This window comes from Balaenoptera borealis, assembly GCF_965194805.1.
Source record: "Balaenoptera borealis genome assembly, chromosome: 16".
NCBI lineage: Eukaryota > Metazoa > Chordata > Mammalia > Artiodactyla > Balaenopteridae > Balaenoptera > Balaenoptera borealis.
The window spans coordinates 73,454,166-73,475,248 of NC_138872.1; the positions used below are offsets into that span (position 1 = coordinate 73,454,166).

Genomic DNA, 21,083 nt, shown 5'->3' on the forward strand with positions numbered 1-21,083 from the left:
AAGTGTCCTTGCTCCAGGCTCCTGTCCTGGGACCTGGGCCTCTGGCCGGGCTGCTCACAAGAGCTTCTTTTCTGGACACAGGAGCCACGTGGCCCTCCACTCATCCACCTCTAGCTGGTGCTTCTCAGTCGTCCAGCCCGCATCCTGCAGTCCTGGGGAGAGGGCATAGGGATACTGCTGGGGAGGAGACTCTGGGCTGACCCCGGGGAGGGGGAAGGAGCAGCACAGGCTGGGTGTACTGCTCAGGTTCCCCTTGCCTCTGCTGGGTAATCTCTGGCATAAAATGAGCCTAAAACCTCATCTGGTTGCAGCAAGAATTCATTGAGCAGCACATGAAAAAGGACCAGAACGGAGTAGGTGCTAAATGAAAGAGCATCATCAGTCATTTGTGAGCCTTCCCCGCCCCCACCACCATTCTCCAGTGCCAACTGGGATTCCACAGTCTGTCAACTCTGACAGCGCCTCAGAGACCATCCTAACCTCCCCATCCTGCAGACAGGGAAACTGAGGTCCAGACTAGAGATCACAGAGAGAAACCCAGGTCTTCCACCCTCCAGGTGAAGGGGTGGGGATGGGGGTAGACAGGGCCTCTGGGAGAAGGCCTAGGAGCCATGAAGCAGAAGGATATTACCTTTCAAGAACTTTGGAAATAGCTTGTCCAACACTTGGTGGGTCTCCCTGACGATGACGCAGCTCTCTTTCTCAGGACCTGGAGTGGGGTGAAGAACCAGAAGCTCTTGGGTTCCCCAAGCTGAACAGGGTCCTTCCTCTCTCCACCCTACTTTGAGTAAGAAGCAGCCTAGATTGTGAGGCACTTACCAGCCCGTACTCGGTTCCTCAGTCCCTGCAGCTCTCCTGGGAGGGGTCCATCTCCCTGCAGGGCTCCAAGCACCAGTCCGTGAGTGGCAGCCCTTAGAATGGTCTCAGGGCCTGCCATCTGGCTCAGGACAACCTGTACCTGGTCTGGAGAGACCAGGGACAGACTGGTACCAGGGAAGGGCCACCTCCCCGAACACTCTCAGGCCTACCAGCCTGCTTCATCCCTGTCTGGCCCAAAGGCCTTGGTCTGGCATGAAAGGCCATCTCTCACCCTTTCCTTTCCAACTTCATCTCATGTTGCTCCCCAGTGCTCCGGCCAAGTAATTTCCAAAATACAACTTCAGAGCAGCTCCCTGAGGTGGGTTTATTTTGCACGTCTTTAATGGCTAGTGAGAATAAGCAGCTTTTAACACACGACCAGCAGACCAGTAAACTTCAGTACATGCTTCCTCAAGAGGTCACCCCGGATAGGGGAGGAAAGTGGTTCCTCAGGGATAACCAAGGGTCTTAATCTTATCTGAGTGTGCTGCAATGTACAAAGTGCTTTTACATCGTCACCTTATTTGATCCTCATAAAAACCCTGCAGCTAATAAGGCAGGTATTGTTAGCGCCATTTTACAGAGTGGTAAGGGAACTTCACTGGGGCATGCAGCTATAATCTGAATGCATCCAATCTTAGTCTAGAGCTCCCTCAGGACACTAGGCAGACTCCAAACTGTCCAGCGCGTGTCCAGGGCTTGGGGCCCTGGGGCTGGAGGAATGAGAGGTTGAGCCCAGGAGGGTGAGTCTGAAGCTGGGGGAACGCAGCACACTTACTCTGTGACTGGTCCCAGCGAAGGAGGTAGGGTTCTTGGTGCCCGTCAACCAGCTTTTGCAGCTCAAAGACACTGAAGGAGAGAAGAGCGTGCAGTGGGGGAGGAGAAGACAAGGCAGCAGTGACCACCCAGTCAACTGCACAGCCACCTCACTGTTAACCCTAACCGTCCTGCACCTCCTTGCCATCCATCCCTCAGCCGTTACCCCTCCCCCGCATCAACCCTTCCTTTCTTCCTGCATCCAACAAATATAAGATCCCTTATATCTACTTCATATTATACACCTGCTGCCCTCAAGCACCCACACTGACGCCCAAGTCTGTTCGGTGGAAATAAAGAACCAGAGAGGTGGGGCTTGGTTGGGGGAGGCCAGTGTATAATCAGAACAGGGAGCCCGTGTGGGGAGGGCGTGACAGTGGTGATGGGTGGGAGACGCTGGGCCACTCACCTGGAAGTCACACGGTGTAGGGGGACCCCCAGGGATAGAGACAGAGATGGCCAGAAACCTGTGGGAAGCTGGAGTCAGGAGGCACAGGCAGGGGGAGACTAGGAGACACAGGAGACTTGAAACCGAGGGGCTGGCTCACCTGTCCACAGCGGCTCCATCTGATTGGCTGAAGCGGGGCCAAGTACCTCTCCCCGCTGAAGGAAGTGCTTCAGGACCAACCAGAGCCGGCGTTCGTTCAAGGTCTCTATGACAAGGGCCCGGACTGCCCGGTAGTTGGCATAGATGTGGAGGGCAGTGAGGAAGAAGAAGCAGCCAAGGCTTAAGCTGGGGTGACAGAGTGAGGTGGTCAATGGGAGCAGAGGCCCAGTGGGGCGCCTCCTCCCTGCCCTTGATCCCGGCTTACCTAGGGCAATCTGACACCAGGGGAAGCATCAAGAGGCTGACCAGGAGCCCTGCCAGGCTTACCAGCGTCTCCTGGAAAATGGCAGAGGGGATGGGAGCTGGAGGGCTCCCCTCCAGGCCAGAATGAATACCCCTGAGTGCCTTTCACCACACCCCTCCCTGCCCCAGACACTCCCTACACTGATAAGGGTGCCTAGGAAATTTTTAACGTTTTTGATGAGTGAGCTGTCATTTAAGATACCAGCTGCTTCTCTGCCCAGGTAGGTGCAATGCCCTTGGAATGCCTGTGGAACATGCCTTCTTTGTTTTGCAAGAGTCAAAGTGTAGCCCTACACTCAGGCAAGCAAATGTCCACAGAGTACAACTACTTTATTTGGTGGTTTAAAAAAAAAAAAAAAGGGAATTCCCTGGCAGTCCAGTGGTTAGGACTCCGCGCTTCCACTGCAGGGGGCATGGGTTCGATCCCTGGTTGGGGAACTAAGATCCTGCAAACCATGCAGCGTGGCCAAAACAAACAAAAAAACCCCGAAAAACAGAAAAACAAAAAAAAGGTCCATCCGCCCAGTAACCAGCAGATACTTTTGCAAAGGAGTCAAGGAACCACCCAGGAAGAAAAGCACAAGATCCAAACTTCCCTTGAGAATCAATATGATCAGACCCCTCTGATGGCCCGACTGAGCTTACCCTAGGGGAGAAGACCCCTGGCCACCGCCCCCCAACTCATCATGAGAGAGGAGGAGTCTGGACTGGTGTCCCTGACTACGGGGTTCCCTGGGAGAGTCGGTTCTGGCGCAGAGGGGGCCTGAGACTGCAGCTCTTCTTACCCAGTCGTCCTGGCAAAGGGGCGGGCCGTGGAAATAAAGGCTGTGGGTGTGACAGTAAACTGGGGATCAGGGGCCTTGGGACCTCCCCTCCCCCAGGTGGGAACAGTCATTTCCAGCAGCCACATCAAGTGGCAGCAAAGCAACATCAGCAGAAAGCAGGGGCCTAGTCTGGGGCTGAGCACGTGCCTCGGTTGCCCCAATGATGTTACTGCCTCTGTGAACTGAGGAAGCCCTGGGGCCTTGGAAAATGCATCCGGGGGTGGAAGGGGCTGGGGGTTAGAAAGAGGGCAGGTGAGACAGCAGGCATGGGGCTGGTTGTACTTATTTCCCCTCCCTAACAACCTGTGGAAGTGATAATGGGGAAGAACTCATCCAACCATTTCCGGGTAGAAGGGATGTGCCCAAGGGGACCCAGGGAGACTCAACCATTCGGTGCCTTTTTTCCCCTCATCTGTAGAGTGGCAACAAGGTACACCCCTGCGCAAGACCATTGTAAGGATTTAATGAGTTCATACAAATGAAATAGTTGGCACATGGTTAATGTTTAAAAAACATTAGCTTGTGTTAATATTATTGAAAGGAGTTAGTCAATTTTTTTTTTTTAATGAAATTCTATTTAACAAAACAATATAAGAGAAGGCCAGAAAGTAGGACTGGAGAGAACAGAGGTTTCTAAATTGCTTCAGTGTCAAAGAAAACCATCACACTTGTGACCACCCTGGGCCTCACTTTCCCCATCTGTAAAAGAGAGATAATAACAGTATCCACCTTAGAGGGTTGGTGTGAGAGGTAAACGATGCAGTGCACATAGGCACTTAGCACCGGGGTACGGAGGGAGGCGATACCTGAAGGGTTCAGCCTAAGGGTGCCTCCACCTCCACTTCAGGCTCCTTTGGTCAGGTGAGGGCTGGGCCGGAAGGGCTTTGCTAAACTGCCCAGGCCTCGGCAGTGACTCCGGCCTCCTCACATGCTGAGCACTTTCTGACTTGCCAGGCGCTTTAACACGTGGGGTCTCATGGGGTCAGAACACGCACCTCCCAGGGTGGGGCTCTGCCTAGAGAGGGCGAGGTCCAGGGCAAGGGCTCCCTCTTGGCCTCACGGGCAGCAGGCAAGGGCTGAGATGACCAGCTTGGACTTGTTGCTGCCAGAGCCCGAGCCCGAGCCCGAGCCCGAGCCCTCACACCGACTACCTATCCTAAGAGTCAGAGCAGGGAGAAGCTACATTTGCTCCCGTCTGTCTCCCACCCCGCCCCGCAGGAGCACTCAGGTGCTTCTCTTCATATGCCCAAATCATGGATTGGTCTGATGTCTGCCTCCCCCTCCCGTACATCCGCGCTCCCCCCACCATCCCTGCAATTCTGGCTGCTCACCTGGCTGCCGTCCTTGGCTGACACATCGGCCATGTTGTTTCTCCGGGCCTGATGCATGGTCAGTGCGGCCCGAGTGGCCCCACCAGCCACGCCCACAATGCACTGGGTGGGGAAAGGGAAGAGTGAAAGTCAGCGTGGCCATAATCTGCTGCAACACAGGAGTTTCTGTGGGTGAGCCAAATAAATGGCTCAAACCAGTTTAAGAGAACTAGGCCTCAGGCCACCCTGCAGCAAAACCCTGAATGCTGTCCTTGGTCTCCTGTTCTCACCCCGCATTTCCACTAGGCCCACCTCCCCTGTCTTGCTCCAGGAGAAAACTGAAGGTCTGCCTGTCACACCACCCTGTGGACCCAGCCCCAAGGATCACTTTCTCCCCGCAAGGTGGAGGCCCACAGACCATTCTTAGCCCAGAAACCTCCCCAGCCTCCAACTTCTGCTTTGGCTGCACCCTCCCCCTTGCAGAGCCAAGTCTGGTTTCCGACTTGGTGCTTACATTCTGCCTGCCTGGAACTAACTCCACTCTCTTCCTGCCCCAGTCGAGGCCTAGCCAAGCCTTCCAGGCCAGTTCAAAACCCACATCAATGGCCCTGACCTCCTAGGGCTCTCCCTCTGAGATGGGAGAGCTCATCGATTAGGGTCACTGACTTCATTCATGTTTATCAAATCTCTTTTAGATGTCAGATACGGATTTAGGTGCTGTGAGAGACTTCAATACAACCCCTGCCCTCGTGAAGCTTATAAATCATCAGATGGTAAACAAATAAACTAGTTGTTACATAGGCAGTGTTTGAAGGTAAGAGGAATGTGGATCAAAATGAGGCTGGAGTGATGGGCGGGGACCTGATCACATAGAACTTACCAAGCCTTGTTAAGGTCTTTATACCAAGAGCAATGGGCACAGGGAAGTGACCGGATTTGATTTCCACTCTAATAAGGACTATGGGGTTGCTCTGAGGAGGACTGAAGAGGGGTGAGAATAGACGCAGGGAGATGACCTAGGAAATAACTGTGCTTTTTCAGCAGCAAGGAACCACCAGGTGACATGGGGATGGAGGCGTGAAAGGACCGGAGAGATTTAAGAGGGCAAATAACAGACATGAATGGAGGTTTAGCTGAGGGTGACAGGTAAAGGGGGAGGAGACGAAGGCATGGATGACAACCAGGCTTCTGGTTGGTGTACCTCGGGGATGGAGGTGCTGGAACTCTAGGGAGGGGCGGGAAGGTGGGGAAGGGGAAGTTCATGGCCCTGTTCGACTCCCTTATTCGACAGATGAAGAGACTGAGGCCCCCAAGGCGGAGCTTAGTGCAGAATTTAGGCAGAGGTCACAATCCTTGGTTTCTCTGTGGTTTCCTGCCCTGGAGGGGGAGGGGGTGCTCATGGCCTTTAGTGCCTGGGCCAGGGAAGCTCAGTGGCCTCCACCACAAAGAACTGTTGGCTCCTAAATATCAGTAGTGCCCAGCCGAGAAACACAAGTGATTTTGAACAGATGAATGGGCCTTTAAGATGGGTCTTACATATCTTAAGACTCTACTCTGTGCCAGGTTCTTAACCCTGTGGCGAAGACAGGCTGAGCTCTTTACCGAACCTTGCTAGGCCTCAGTTTCCTCATCTGGATGAGGCCAACTTGAAGGAATCATGAGGGTGAGCAGCCTGGCAGAGAAGAGCTTGGATTCACCCCAATCGCCCCTTCAGCCTTGCTGTCCGGTCTGTGCTCTGTCTTGCCACTGGACCTTGACCTGCACTGTTCTTTCTGCTCAGAATGCCCACGCTGTACCTCACATTCATACTTCAGGACCCAGCCCCAGGGAAGACCTTCCTGCATCCCTGGACCAGGCCAGATTTCCTGCTGAACCCTTCTGCAGCCCCCTACACTTCTCATCTGGAATACCTATAGCTATCACTTGATAAATATTTAACTATGTGTGGCTTTCTTTCAAAGATGGGAGGGCCTGTATTCTGTGCCAAACATGCAGTAGGCACCCTAAATATTATACTGAAAGAATGAAAGGTAGCTAGGGAGCTGGTCCCAAGATGTTGACACTGGACCACCCTTACTCTCTTTCAGCTCAGAGCTCCCTCACCAGTCCCATGGCTCCAGACACTGCCTTAGACTGACTCTCTGAGGCTCTAGAGGCTGTCTGGCTGGAGGAGGATCAGAATACATGGGTGAGTCCCAGAAGAAACATCTGAACTTCTTTACTCTTCTAGAAATGCCTTGAACACTGGGCCCAGGCTGGGATCCCCTGTGGGCCCCAAGTGAGCCCGCACACAGCACCACCAGGGCAGGTATCTTGGGTACAGGGGTGCCCCAGAGGTGGGTACCTTGGCCAGGTTGCTGATGCAGATGGTCATGGTGAAACAGATGGGGAATATGGGAGCCATAATCTCGAGTAACATGGCTACATCATTGAGGATGTCGGCAAAAAGCCTGGGGGAAGGGATAAGAGGTCAGAGGTCAGAGACCTTCATACTAGAAGACTCCCCTCCCCTCGGTTCCAGCCCCTTCTCACCTCCACTGCTTGGCATTACAGTCCATTTTGCTCCTGTGGGGGAGGAGAGATTGGTTTGCAATTCGGATTTAAGGAGAAAACACAGCCTGTGGGCAGTGCAGGCCATTCCTATGCCTTGGTAAGGTCCGAAGGGCTCAGGAAAACCCACACCCCAGCCAGACATCTGTCCCCACACCCTGTCACTGCTGCCTGAAATGCCACCATTAGCTGGGAGGACCTTCAGTGGTCACTCATATTTCCCCCTTACGAACCCATGAGGCACCAAAGGAAAAAACTGATTGTCTTGTGGCTGCTCCCCACCCTCGGGTCCTCCTGGGAGAGAGGCCATCCCTGCGTTCCTCTGCCAACTCCCCTCCTCTTCCTTCTGCTTCATAGAAGGTACCCAGCAAGAAGTCCACATATTCCATAAACAATACAGTGTAAACACTACCTTGCATGTTATAGACAACTAGCCCAGAGAGGGATATGACTTCCCTCGGATCAAATGGGAGTGGGGGGAAAAGGCCGAAAGAGCCAGGCTCTGACATCCAGCCTAGGATATCTCTATTACACGATGCCGCGGATGGTTCCCTCCTCTGCAGGCCGAGTGACACCCTGGCCCTTGCACAAACCCCCAGGGACTACTTCTCCAAGATCCCAGTGGCAGGAGATGCTGCAGCCCCCTGCCCAGCTCAGAATTTGCAGCATTAGCCCTGACCCTTAATTTGAAATCTCCTAGAGGGAAAGGGAGCATTCCTGGATGGGGCATGGGACGCACATGGGGGACTCCTGATGGAACGAATATACGGCAAAGGCAGGACTAGCACACGTGGGCCTGGTCTTGGGCTCTGCCTGATGCCACAGAAAGACCACAGGCTTTAGGTTCAAATCCCATCTCACCAGTTACAAGCTGTGTGTCTTGGTCTGCTTCACATCTGGAAAAGGTAAACATTCAATCCTACTCTACACAGTTATTATAAGGATTAGAGAGGATACACAGAGAGCTGGTGAGGTCCAGTTAGGGTTAGTAATTGCAGCTGGTGTTTACTGAACACTTATTATGTGCTAAGCTCTTTACATAGCTCACTGCACCTCACAAGCACGACTGATGGCAGATACTAACTCACTCCTGAGGTCACCCAGTAGTGACTCAAGGAGGAAGCAGGCAGCACGAGACCCTCAATCCCTTCTAGATAAATGGTGATGTGGATCCCATGTCAGACAGGGATCCTGATGACCTACCCAAGCCCACTCCCCAATCAGCAAAGTCCAACCAAGTATCTAAGCCGCCACAATAGCCTCTGGAGTAAAGGTATTCCTTCTGGGCTAAGCACTGTCCCATCCAAGCTTCCCTTTTAACAAGCCAGCAGAGATGCTCAGAGCCTGTGGCTCCCTGTGTTTTTCCATGATGGGCAGCAGAGGGGCAAATTGGTGCTCTTGAAGGCAGATCTCATCCTGGCAATGGCTCTGTGGCTTCACTGCTTGGTGACCCTGGGCAAGTCACCTGTACTGGGTACTCACTAAAGACTCCTTAGCTCTGATATACTTGCTAAATCTCCCCGCCCCTGGAGACTGGTAGGAAAGAGGGGGAGCTGAAAATACAGCCAGGGCTGAGAAAGACATGACTCCTGTCTAGGGAGAGTGGCTAGAAGTCTGCAGATTGGGAAGAAAAACTCACCCCATCCACCAGGCAAAGATGATGCGGCCCAGCATGCCAGTTGAATCTGGGGGAGAGAGGCATCGGTAAGGAACAAGCAAGAGCCTTGGGGGCTGTAGGGCCTGGCAGACCCTGGCACTGAGATGGCTTTCCACCTTGGATCGCTGCCCTTGGGAGCTCAGTCTGGTACGATAAGTTCTAGATAGACGTAGCTGCATTATGGGGTCAGAAGTGCCTAGACTTAGCAGTCCCTCAGCATGCACCCCAGAGAACTAGGTACCCATGCACACCAAGAGACACGGACCAGAAATATTCTTTGCAGCATTGTTTATAACAGAAAAAAACTGGGAATAATGCAAATGCTCATCAACAGGAGAATGCATAAACAAATTCTGGTACATTTACTCAGGGGCATACTAGACAGCAGTGAAAATCTAATGGACCACAATTACCCACGTCGGCATGGGTGAATCCTAGTATTATCATCCTGCATGAAAAAGTAAGTCATGATGACTACATACAGCACAGTATACTCTTCATAAAGCTCGAAAACGACTGAGACTAAACAATATAGTGTTTGCGTATATATATCTATACGGTAAAACTATTTTTTTAAAAAGCAGGAAATTCTGTGTGGAAAGTTCAGAGGTTATTGTTGATATTCTAGCTCTTAGGTTGCGCAGTGGGTTCACAGGTGGTCATCAGAGTATAAATAATAAAAAGGATTTGAACTGCAGGTTGGTGACAAGCGAGCTGGGAGTGTGGGGCAGAGGGAGACGCCTCCTCAGACTAGGGAGAGTCAGAGAAGTCTCTGGAATCCACTAGACCATCACTTGCTCAAGTGCTTCTTGGCTACCCACTGCCGTGAGGCCTGGGGGGCACCACAGTGAGCCAGAGTCATGGCTCCAGGCTCAAAAGCCAGTGTAAAAGCAGACAGCAGCCACTACGAAAAACACTGATTTAGACCAAGGGTCAGTTAACGGTGGTCTATGGGCTTCTACGCCGTTTTTGTAAATAGTTTTACCGGAACACAGCTGTGCCATTTGTTTCCAGACTGTCTATGGCATTTTTCATAACACAATGGCAAAATCAAGTTGCTGCAAGTGAAACTGTACAGCCTGCAAAGTGTAAAATCTTTACAGTCTGGTCCTTTACAGAAAGTCTGCCGACCACTGATTTAGACCCTACCTTATACTGAGAGTAGTACTCATTAAGCCCAGCAGGGGGATCACAAAGAAGGACTGTTCTAGAATCAAACTGAGAAGGCCTCACACTGCGGGCACGGGGAAGGACAGGCAGAGTGGGCAGAGGACCCTTAGCTTGTTTGAGCTTGAGGGCAGGGACCCTTAAGTGGGGGACTGCACGAAGGAGAACCAGGCTGTGGGCAGGAGGGATGAGAACGTCCCACGACATATAAAAGTGGTGACATGGGCCAGCCTTCCTCCCTCTCCTCTTGCCACGGCGGCCATCCTTGGGCATTGACCCCTTCCAGCTAGACATCTTTACCCAGCCTTGGACTTGAAGGAGACCGCTAAGCACGCTGGCAGAAACCTGAAATACCCGTGTCTTTCAATCGTCACAACAATCCTACGAGCTTGAGGGATCTTCCCCTTTCGAAGATGAAGCAACTGAAGCTCGAAGATTGATAAACGAAAATGGGGCATTTTACAAGAAAATCTGGATTTACAGCTTTCCGAGAAGAACCTGAAGACACAGCAGCACCAGGCCTGCTTCCCCTTACCGCTCCAGTTGGCTGGGGCTGAGCAGCAGCTGCCTCATTCAGAGGCGTGTGTACAACACATTTCCCATCCGGCCTGCTCAGCTTCTCTATTTCTGTCCCCTCTGTCCCTGGAAGTTATACTTCCCAGGGTGGCTTTAGAAGCCTCCTCCCGCTGTCACTCACCCACCCTCTTCCTTTCAAGTACTTTTAATTCTACACAAAATTTTCATTGTTCAAAATTTTTGTATTGGATCATTTTAGTGACTCTGAACGTGGCAATGTTACTTTTACTGGTTGAGAGCTCACAGGGCCAGACTATTTTTCTTCCCTCCGACTGCACAGCCTTCGCCAATCAGGTATGTATGTCCTTCACACAAGAAAGGGGCCTACTCTTATCTTTCATCGGAGGCAGTCTGCAGGGCCCTTGTCAGAAACTGGAGGTTGGCAGTAGGATGCAGTGACATACATCCTCCCTATTATCTGAAAGTCAACACTGGCCACTAGACCAAGAAACTTAATTCCCACCTGCTCCTCTCTGCCTCACTTACAACTGGCCATGCTGTAAGATCTAAAAATTTTGAGTCCTAGTAAGGGATCAACTGTCCATAAATTGTACTCGGCTCCACTCTGAAATCCTAACTGGCCAAAGAGTGGGTGGTTAAGAGCGGGACACAGAAGTCAGTGGGCCTGGGTCCAAATCCTGGCCCTGTGTGACCTTAGGCAAGTTACTAAACCTCTCTGTGCCTCAGCTTCCCCCTCTGAAAAAGGTACTCGTAAAGGCATCTACCTAATATGGCTGCTGCAGAGATTAAGTTACATATTACATGTCAAAATGCCTGGCATACTCTCAGCTGGCAAAATATTGGCTGCTAGTAGTATTACTATTGCTAGTTATGACAATTAACATCATGTTCTATTAAGAGATCTGTAACTAAAAGTGACCACATCAAAAAATTCCAAGGGAGTTTCTTATATAAAGCTCTGCATACAAATTCCCCATGTTTCATGGAAACAAGTTTGTAATATCCTTTCTAATTAAGGGGGTTTCCTTTAATATCAACAACAGGCTTTAAAGTAAGAGGATATTTTCCCACATCTTAAAATGGTCTTATTTTTTTCTTAGTAACTTGCCTGAGCTGAAGACATACATAAGCAACATGTTGGTGATAAGACTAGGGTGCTTAGAAATGACATGGAACTACTGACCCAAGCTCCCACTGCATTCCAAACAATTAACCAATAGAAGAGGAATGGAAAAGATCCAAATTAAGCACAGTGTGGTGGTATGAAAATGTACTCTGGAACTAAACCTCCTGGGTTCACATCCGTGACCCTGGGCAAGTTACCGTTCTGTGCCTCAGTTTTCCCATCTATGAAATGGAGATAATGACAATACCCATCTCAGAACTATTGTGAAAACTGAGTCAGGACGTTTAAAGACCGGTACACGGTAAGTACTGTTCAGGGAACTATTATTATTAAAAGAAGAGACAACTAGGACAAGAGGCACAGATCACCACCACTTCTCCACTGATATGCAGTCTCAGAGAAAGAGCTTCTTTCCAGCAGTGACTCACATTTGGACAGTATGCTCGTCTTAATGGTAAGGGTATAAGCAGGAGCCTCCAGATTCTCCAAAAGGTCCACAGAGGCTCACCAGAGCTGTGGCCAGGCTGATGTCAGGTGTAGAATGAGCCTTACCTTGGGTCTGATTTAAACTGCCACTGGGAACAACAGTGAAAGACAAAGGATGGTGGAGAGAGCCATGGGCCCTCCTGATGTGGACAGTTTCCCTTTTCTTCTCTACTTCACTCTCTAGGTAGCACGGTACCAAACTGTATCTTTTTTCCCCCCGTTAGTGGTTTTTCAAAAAGCGGTACACATTCAACAGATAGTTACTATAGTTCTTATTCATGGCATCATCTAGTATCCCAGAGGATATAAAATGCTTTTCATCCTTCCCCAAACCTCCTCTCTGCCACTCAGGACCTATTACAAAACTGTTTTTGTCTAGAATTAACTAATTTCCCACACCCAAGGCAGTTGGCAGTTTTATTCAATGTCCAAACTCTTAGGCAGTCCTCCACAGATTAGGAGTAAAGGGGAGGGGACGGTTTACTTAGGGATCTGGGCTCCAGATGATTAAGGGACACTGCCCAGTACGTATGGGGAACGGAGTGCAGCTACCCAGGCTAGTGGGCGGGATGAGGGTGTTCCCGCCATGGGTTACTAGTCAGTCGTCAATAAAGCCAATACAAATCTTTAAAATTTACTCAGTTGAATTTTGTTTTTTAACGGGGTACAAGGCACTCTTCTAGGAAGTGGGGAGGCTTGGCTCCCGGATCTAATCAGACAGGAATGCGTAAATAAACATACTCATCAGAGCCCAGAGCTAGGCGCCAAAACACTGGGAGAAGGGGAAAGGAGGGGCTGGGCTTCCCAGCCGAAGGAAGAAGTGGACAGAGAAATGGCAGAGCTGAGAGGAGCGATCGATGAGACTCCCGGGGTCCAGCTCACCTTTCACGAGCCAGGCGGCCGTGGCAGCTGAAACAGAGGCTTTTGCGTTCCCTACCCCTATGCCCAGCAAGACTGCGTGGGTGGCCAGGGAACCCGAGAGGCTGGAAGCAAAGGCCTGGAGAAGAAAAGAAGTGGGGTGAGGAGTGGGCGCAGGAGCATGGAGGTCTAAGACCTGTTATCAGCTCTCCCGGGTGTGTGGCCTGGGACGTGTCACAGCTCGGCTCTGGGCGTCAGTGTCCAGTCTGTAAGTGGGGAGGGAGAGGTGGCGCGCTGTCTCCCCTGCCCCGGCTACATGTCGCTCCCTTCCCCAGTCGGCCGGGCTGACCTGCACGGAATCCCACAGCTGGTAGGGCAGATAGTCCGGGCTGACGCTATCGGGGAAGCCCTGAGGCAGGAAGACAGCCAGGAGCCGTGAAAGAGGTGGGACGGCCGTGCCGGGAGCCACCCTTTCGCCCCCATCTCGTCCTCCGGGTTTCGCTGTGAAGGCCCCGGAGAACGCCCACCAGCGCCGCCCCCAGGCGTCCCACTGCAGGCTCCCGTCGGCGGCGGCGCGACAGCGCCGGGCCGTCCCGGAGCCGAACTGCTCGGAGCACAGTGGGGCCTCAGTGCTGGCGACATATGCCATCCTGGATTCCTCCCTTTAGTTCCGCGGGAAGAGAAACGTGGCCGGAAGACGCGTCCGGCCCGGCTACGGCGGCTGCAAAGGGGCATTATTCCTTCGCGGAAGGACCTCCTGCCTCCGCGTACTCCTCCAGCCATCCCAGGAGCCAGATGGTTCCTTTCCGACCTCCCGGCCCCGCCTCGACCCTTCGGGGCTGGTCCCGGTCCTGGTTCTTTGTAGCATCTTGTCTGGGGCCGCGGGAGCCCTTTGGCCCGCCAAGCCCTAAAGGTACCTGCTTTGCTGTGACCCACGACTTAGGGTTATGGGGAGAAGGGAAGAGGGCGTCCCTAGGGAATCGTGTTGAGACCCGGTGCGGCCACAGAGTTCTTAGCTGTGTGGCTTTGGGCAACTCAGTGTCCCTCTCTGGTCCTCGGGTGGCTTCTTTGTTGTGAGGCCAGGGCCTGTATTTTACTCCTATTCTATCCCCGGTACCCAACACATAGTAGGTGCGTAAAAGAGATAATATTTATGAATGAATGCATGCACGATGAGAAGTTGGACCAGATGATCCCTGAGGCCCTGTATAGCTTCCCTTTTTGTTTGTTTGTGGTTTTTGGGGTTTTTGTTTTCCTTCTGGGCGTCTCCCTCCCCTAGAAATTTTCTACCCTTCAGCCTTTCCCGACTGGAAGAGTATTATTTCTGAAAGGATCCTAAGAACATCTGAGGAACGAGAAAATCAAGGGATTGTAGTGAATAGTGTCAGCAAATAGGAGAAATAGGCAAGAAGTTCTTCTGTGTTTACTGGGGGAGAGGGTCTATGAAATTGGGGGGAAAGTCTAAAGACAGTGTTTCCCTCCAAACTCACCTCTTTTTCTCTTTCCCTCTCTCCCTTTCCCCTTCCCATCTAGTGCAGTGTGCTGCCTTCAAAATAGAAATTTGCTAAAAGAGTTCTCTTTTCTTCAGAAACTAAAATATCCTGGTTCCTTAGCCCAGCATTCTTGGACCCTCACAGTTTGATTCCCTGCTTGAAACTTCTGATTCTCCCAACCTATCATCTTTCTCTTGGACCTCAGCCTGGAATGCTATTCCACCCCACCTCACCTTACCTAAAACCTAGACAGAGTCTCTGAGGCTGAGGTAGACCCAGGGCATTTGATTTTTTGTTTGTTTGTTTGGTTCCTGTGAGAGTGAAAAATTGAAGGGATACAAACATGTAATATTTTAAATGTTAGCTTCTGTGGGTATATTGAACTGAGACTAACCTCCAGGAATGAATTCCACCAGAGGGCCTTAGTTTGGATGCAGGTTCTGTCACTTAGTATCTGTGAGACCTTGAGCAAGTTTCTCAACACTCTGTCCTTCAGTTTCCTCACCTGTAAAAGGGGAATAATACTAGTACCTACCATATAGAGTTGGGATGAGGATTAAATGAGTCATATGTGTAAAGCTCTTAAACTATGTTTGGTACATAGTACATGCTAGTTAAGTGTTGACCATTATCTGGAGTTAATGTCAAGTATTCAAATGTGAGGCCTTTTGCTCCATATGGCCCTCATGACCAGCACTACTATATGACATATTGTCCAAACCAGGATTTTTTTTTGGCTGTGCGGCACGGCTTGCGGGATCTTAGTTCCCAGACCAGGGATTGATTGAACCCGGCGCCATGGCAGTGAAAGCACCGAGTCCTAACCACTGGACCGCCAGGGAATTCCCCAAATCAGGATTTTTGAGAGTGTTTTTAAAGGAGGCACCATGAATAATCACATCGGGCTAACAGACTGGAGCCATCCTGGGCAAACTGAGAAATACGGTCACACTATTTACCAACCCTCTAGGCTTTACTGACCATCTTTGTCCACATTGACCTCTCCCTGCTCAGAGACCATGGCAACCCTTGTTCACTGTAGAACTTATGTAACGCTTAGCATATGCTTTCTGGAGCCAGCTTGTACTTGCTTTTATTAGGTATCTAAGTCCTGTCTTCCCAAGCAGACTGTAAGTGCCTGACGAGGGCTCATACACTTCTTTGCAACCCCAGTGTCCAGATCAGTGGCTTGACAAAGAGATGAGGGATGCTTCCTCTTCCCCTACCCCACGAGACTTCTTGGCAGCCTGCATTCAGCAGTATAGTAAGCACCGGGCAGAACACTCCAAGCTACTCATCTGCTTGACTTTATCCTCACTGATCTCCCCACTTCCACAACTGCCTGCTTATGGTCTACTCCCTACACAGCTTAAAACTCCCCGGCTCGAAACCTTTCAGCAGCTTCCTGTCACTTTTATGGAAGAGGATTGCAGTATTCTCCGCCAAACCCTTCAATGACTTTCCTTCATATTTGAAAATAAAACACGAACTTCTTGTCATGGCCCATGAAGCTCTGTAGACTGGGCCCTGCTTCATCCTTCAGACTTCACCCCTTACGGTTCATCCTCTCACTCCCCCAACTAGAACATAAGCTCCCAGAGAAGAGGAACTTTGTCTTTGGCACTGATGTATTCCCGGAGCCTGGCACAAGGCAGGTGCCAAATACCTATTTGTGGAATGAATGAATTTATTTTCTCAATAACCCTTATAGGTATGATTTCATTCCTCCTTTAAACAAAGAAGCTGGGGTTTGCATGTGTGAAGTGACTTCATCAAGGTGACAGAGCTGAAAAGTGGCAAAAGCATTCATTCTCCTATTCATTCAACAGATATTTAGTGAGAAGGTGCTACTCTTCTAGGCCCTGAGGCAGGTGTCCAATTTGAGGCTAATGGTTTTAGAACTATACCATCTTGTTTCTTTCTTTTTTATTTTGTATTCTTGTTAGGTATTATAAAAATAATGGAAGGATACATTCTCGCTGTAAAATAATTCAAACAATAATATAGATGGAGAAGGTCAAATTCTCCCTTGACATTTATCCCTCTTTCCATTTTCCAACAAATACCAGTCAATGCCCAGAAGTAAACATTGTTTATCATGAGAGAGAGACAGAGACAGAGAGACAGAGAGAAACACAGAGAGAGAAATATAGTTTTACATTTAATCCCCTCTCCCATACTCACAGCCTGAGGTGGCCTGCTCTAATTATAGTTCATTTAACATTGTCTTTGAGATCTTTTCCTATCAGCACATATGTAGCTACCTCATTTATTTTAATAGTTGCATGTCATGCCATGGTATGAATGTGCCATAGTTTCTAGAAAGATCCCCATATTGCTTTTTTCATTATTACAAATAGGTATGATAAATTCCTTGTACAGGCCTTTCTGTACATTGAATATGAATATTTCTTTAAAATGAGTCCAAAGCAGAATTGTTGGGCTGAAGGGTATGTGTATTTTAATTTGAACAAGTATTGTCAAACTATCCCTCTAAAAAGCTTTACCAATTTACACTCCTACTAACAGTATATAAGAATGCTTGTCATAGTCAAGATATGTATTCCCATTATCTAAAAAAGTTCTCTTGGGCATCTGTGCATTTTAATGTCCACTCTTGTATTCTGATCGCAGATAACCCCTGATGTGCTTTCTGTCACTACAGATTATTTTTGCTTATTCTAGAATTTCATAGAAATGGAATTATACTGTATATGGCCTTTCATGCTTGGCTTCTTTTGCTCAACATAATGATTCTGAGATTCTTCTATGTTGTCATGAGCACCATTAGTCTGTTTCTTTTTATTGCTGAGTAGTATTCCATTGTATGAATATGCCACAATTTGTATATGCACTCACTGGTTATTGGACATTTGGGTTGTTTCCAGTTTGGGGTTATTATGAATAAAACTGCTATGAACATTTGCATTTGCCTGTAATTATTTTTGTAGATGTGTATGGACTCCACCTAGGAGTGGAGTTGCCAGGTCATGTGGTAAGTGTATGTTGAACTTTATGAGAAATTGCCAAATTGTTTTTTCAGACATTTCATTTTACCCTCCCACTGGCAATGTATGAGATTTCTAGTTGTCCCATATCCTTACCGACACTTAATCAGTCTTTTTAACTTTCAGTCGCTGTAGTGGGTATGTAGTGGCATCACATTATAGCTTTCATTTGCATTTTCCTGATGAGTAATAATGTTGAACATCTCTTCATGTGCTTATTGGCTATTTGCATATCTTCTTTGTGAAGTGCCAGTTCCAATCTTTTGGCCATTTAAAAAAACTGGGTTGTCTTATTATTGAACTATTAAGAGTTTGTTTTAAATTCTGTATACATTTTCTTTGTCAGGTCATATTGCAATTATTTCTCCATGTGGCTTGCAGGATCTCAGTTTCCTGACCTAGTGGTAACAAATACTTTCTACCCTAAATAAATGAAAACACGTTTACACAAAAATCTGTACACAAATATTTATAGCAGCTCTATTCATACTTGCCAATAACTGCAAACAATCCAGATGTCCTCCAGTGGGTCAATGAATAAACAAACTGTGGTGCATCCATGTGGTGCACACTTAGCAATGGAAAGGAACAGCTCACTGCTACTTGAAACAACTTGGATGGAGCTTAAGGGCATTATTCTGAGTGAAAGAAGCCAGTCTCAAAGGTTAGATGTTGTATGACTCCGTCACAGGACATCCTCAAAAACACTGACCTGTAGTGATGGGGAACAGATCAGTGGTTGGCAGGATTTAGGGATGAGAGTGGGGGTGACTACAAAGGGGTAGCACGAAGAAGTTTTGGGGCAATGGAAATGTTCTGTATCCTGATTGTGGCGGTAGTTACATGAATCTACGTATTAAAATCCAAACATTGTACACCAAAAGGACGTTAATTTGCTGTGTATTAATTAAGATAATGCTATAAGCAAAAAAGCAGAGCAACAAGCCATGAGTGTATAGGTGCCTATGAAAACTGGTTTTTGAATGGAGGAAGATGTGACAGGAAATACACACATCTTGAATGCTGGTTACTTTGTCGGGGAAGGGAGCAAAAATGATCCACTTTTCAGTGTGAATTTTTATAATGTTTTACTTATTTCAATTAGTATATGGTGATTTTGAAATTTGAAAAAATCTATTAAAAATGGAAAACATTAGGAAAATATTTTAAAAAAAGAAAAAGAGTATTTTTGCTTTGTTAAGTACCCGATGATATGTTAGAGAATAAGACACATGTGTCTCCATTCCTGTGGAACTCAGCCTAGTAGAGTCCAGTCCCCCCCATCTTACAGGTGGCTCATCTGCAAAATATGACTATTATTGGAACTTGCCTAACAGGAGTTTTTATAAGAATAAATACTTTTTTTTTTTTTTTGGCCATGCCATGTGGCTTGCAGGATCTCAGTTTCCTGACCAGGGACTGAACCCGGGTCATGGCAGTGAAAGCCCTGAATCCTAACCACTAGGCCACCAGGGAACGCCCAAGAATAAATACCTTAATACTTGCTTGAAACAGTGCCTGGCACAAATGATAACTGTAATGTTAGCTGCTATTAATATATCACCTATGAATTAGGAGAATAATTGCCACCACTTGTTAGGATGATTTTTAAAGTGCCTTTCTCATAACAGGGCATCTAACAGTTACTGTTAGTTTTGTTAGCATTTGGAGCCTGGATTCTGGGTTATGGGGGAGAGGGCATGGCTCTTTCCCTGGTTTGGTTTTCTGGGTCTCCCCACTTATCTGTTCTCTTGGCTTTGCTATCTTTCTAATTTCAGGGAAGCCTCTCCCTCCTTCCCCTCCCCTGGTTGACCTATCACCCTCCCTCAGGACCTAAATGCAGGGCGTTTCCCTCTTTGGCTGACACTGGACTCCTTGTCTACCTCTAGCTTGGCACAGAGGGACATCCAGACCCTGAAAAGTGTGGGTGAGACGTCTGTACATAGCACTGTTGGACCTGACAGTGAGCCAACCTGGGGGAAATGTGATCTCAGAGCAGGGCAGGGTTTGAAAGGTGGTGGAGGGGAGGTGACCCTGCAGGGCCCCAGGGAGGCTTAAGGGGAGTGAGGAGATTGGGGGAAATACCCTGGGAGAAAAAGATTCTTAAATTCCATCTCTTTCTCTAATCAGGCAGATGGCCCTTCTTCAAACCAATAAGGATCTCATTGCTACAGGAATAAAGGAATTTAACATTCTGCTAAATCAGCAGGTAAGTCTGGTGCTCTGTTTCAGAGGACAGGCCTGGAGCGTTGGGAGGTGGGCAAGGACAGAGAAGGGAGAATAATTTGGAGCGGGGAGGGTAATGGTTGAATTGATGGAAACAACTAGAGACAGGTAATACAAATCAGAGAAAAGAGGATGTCAGAATTTGTGGTTATTCCTGAATCACATGGCCGAGCGTGGTCTCCCTTGCCAAATCCTGACCTCCCCCATCCCAATCCCACCCTCCCCCCCAGGTCTTCTCGGATCCTGCTGTCCCTGAAGAAGCCATGGTGACTGTGGTGAACGACTGGGTGAACTTCTACATCAACTATTACAGGCAGCAGATGGTGGGGGAGCAGCAAGAGCAGGACAAGGCTGTGCAGGAACTTCGGCAAGAGCTGGATACTCTGTCTGCCTCTTTCCTGGACAAATACAGGAACTTCCTGAAGTCCCTGGGAGCACCCGATCACAGGCTGCCTTCCTCCTAGCCGGGAGACCCAGGCTTGTCTGAGACCCTTAAATGCTGCCTCTGTCTGTGTTCTTCAAGGCCTCAGGCTCTGCTCCTTCATGGTGTTACTGCACCCTGACACCTCAATAAAGACCAGTACTTGTTTTGATGGTTTTCCTGGCTCTGTGGCTCTTCTTTGGTTTCCATCGCTGCCTCGTGGAGACAGTTGGTCCCTTTTCCCTCACCCTGCTTCCTAGATATGATCTTGGAGATCTAATTCCTTAGAGCAGAGGTTTGCAGCCTTAAGTAACCACTGGGCAGCACTAAAATAGCCTGAAGGAGGGGCCAGCCGGCAGAGGCTAAAGAATAAGTGCTGAGGGACCGGGGGAAGGGTTCGTAGACAAAACGAGGGAGATAGAGGCTCTCCAGAAACTGTGGCCCTGTGACATGCTGTCTAGAAGACAGTTGTTGAAATCTCCCAGTCTTGTTTATCCTTCACTAGATGGAATCAAGAGTCCTCCCGCCTCAATTTTCCAATCCGCTGCCCTTGGCCCCAGCTTGAACAACGTTATAGGATCTTCTAACTCTAAAGACGACCACAGAACACCTCCTGGGAGTACCGCTTGATTTAGAGTTGGAAGGGGTCTTGGGAACTATTCAGCACACCCCTTATTTTTCAGACGGGAAAACCTTTGGCTCTATCACCCCTCAGCCCCAGATCCCAGGCTTGGGAAGCGAAGATTCCTGCCAGCCGTCCCTGCCGCCCCAGCTTTCTCCTGTCACTCCCCGGACTAGACCCCCTTTCACTACGACCTCCAGACCCTAGGCCTCCTTATTTTAGGGCTTTAGGGTGGAACAAGGGCCGGGCCAGGCTCTCGAGCTTTTAAAAAGCG

The 21,083-nt window shown here is 49.1% G+C and overlaps 2 protein-coding genes across 9 annotated transcripts; one reads left to right on the forward strand and one right to left on the reverse strand.

Moving 5' to 3' along the window:
* Window positions 1–13: 13 nt before the first annotated feature.
* On the reverse strand, window positions 14–13,755 carry RUSF1 (RUS family member 1). 7 transcript variants are annotated; one of them, XM_082358599.1, is made up of 13 exons: window positions 13,389–13,747; window positions 13,064–13,178; window positions 8,848–8,893; window positions 7,191–7,223; window positions 7,003–7,108; window positions 4,680–4,781; window positions 2,487–2,557; window positions 2,223–2,407; window positions 2,084–2,141; window positions 1,637–1,707; window positions 820–963; window positions 632–709; window positions 14–152 (listed from the first exon to the last, which is right to left on the reverse strand). In XM_082358599.1, exons 1-13 carry the CDS (start codon window positions 13,686–13,688, stop codon window positions 55–57), a joined length of 1,407 nt encoding a protein of 468 aa, XP_082214725.1. In that variant the 5' UTR covers window positions 13,689–13,747; the 3' UTR covers window positions 14–54. The 7 variants fall into 7 exon arrangements, with proteins under 7 accessions (XP_082214725.1, XP_082214727.1, XP_082214730.1 ...); XM_082358600.1 differs by having other exon boundaries at window positions 53–301; window positions 13,389–13,751; XM_082358601.1 differs by lacking the exon at window positions 820–963 and having other exon boundaries at window positions 13,389–13,750.
* AHSP (alpha hemoglobin stabilizing protein) lies at window positions 8,910–20,364 on the forward strand. Of its 2 annotated transcripts, none has more exons than XM_082358703.1 (3): window positions 8,910–13,037; window positions 19,670–19,749; window positions 19,997–20,364. In XM_082358703.1, exons 2-3 carry the CDS (start codon window positions 19,675–19,677, stop codon window positions 20,228–20,230), a joined length of 309 nt encoding a protein of 102 aa, XP_082214829.1. In that variant the 5' UTR covers window positions 8,910–13,037; window positions 19,670–19,674; the 3' UTR covers window positions 20,231–20,364. The 2 variants fall into 2 exon arrangements, with proteins under 2 accessions (XP_082214829.1, XP_082214828.1); XM_082358702.1 differs by lacking the exon at window positions 8,910–13,037 and adding an exon at window positions 13,799–13,952 and having other exon boundaries at window positions 19,671–19,749.
* The last annotated feature ends 719 nt before the right edge of the window (window positions 20,365–21,083 follow it).

Excerpts from the sequence above, each read along its gene's own strand:
- RUSF1 (XM_082358599.1), bottom strand. The coding sequence starts at position 13,688 with ATGGCATATGTCGCCAGCACTGAGGCCCCACTGTGCTCCGAGCAGTTC. Across the intron at positions 13,179-13,388 it reads AGCTGTGGGATTCCGTGCAG|GCCTTTGCTTCCAGCCTCTC; the intron begins GTCAGCCCGGCC and ends TTTCTTCTCCAG. Across the intron at positions 1,708-2,083 it reads CTACACCGTGTGACTTCCAG|TGTCTTTGAGCTGCAAAAGC; the intron begins GTGAGTGGCCCA and ends TCTCTCCTTCAG.
- AHSP (XM_082358703.1), top strand. The coding sequence starts at position 19,675 with ATGGCCCTTCTTCAAACCAATAAGGATCTCATTGCTACAGGAATAAAG. Across the intron at positions 19,750-19,996 it reads ACATTCTGCTAAATCAGCAG|GTCTTCTCGGATCCTGCTGT; the intron begins GTAAGTCTGGTG and ends CCTCCCCCCCAG.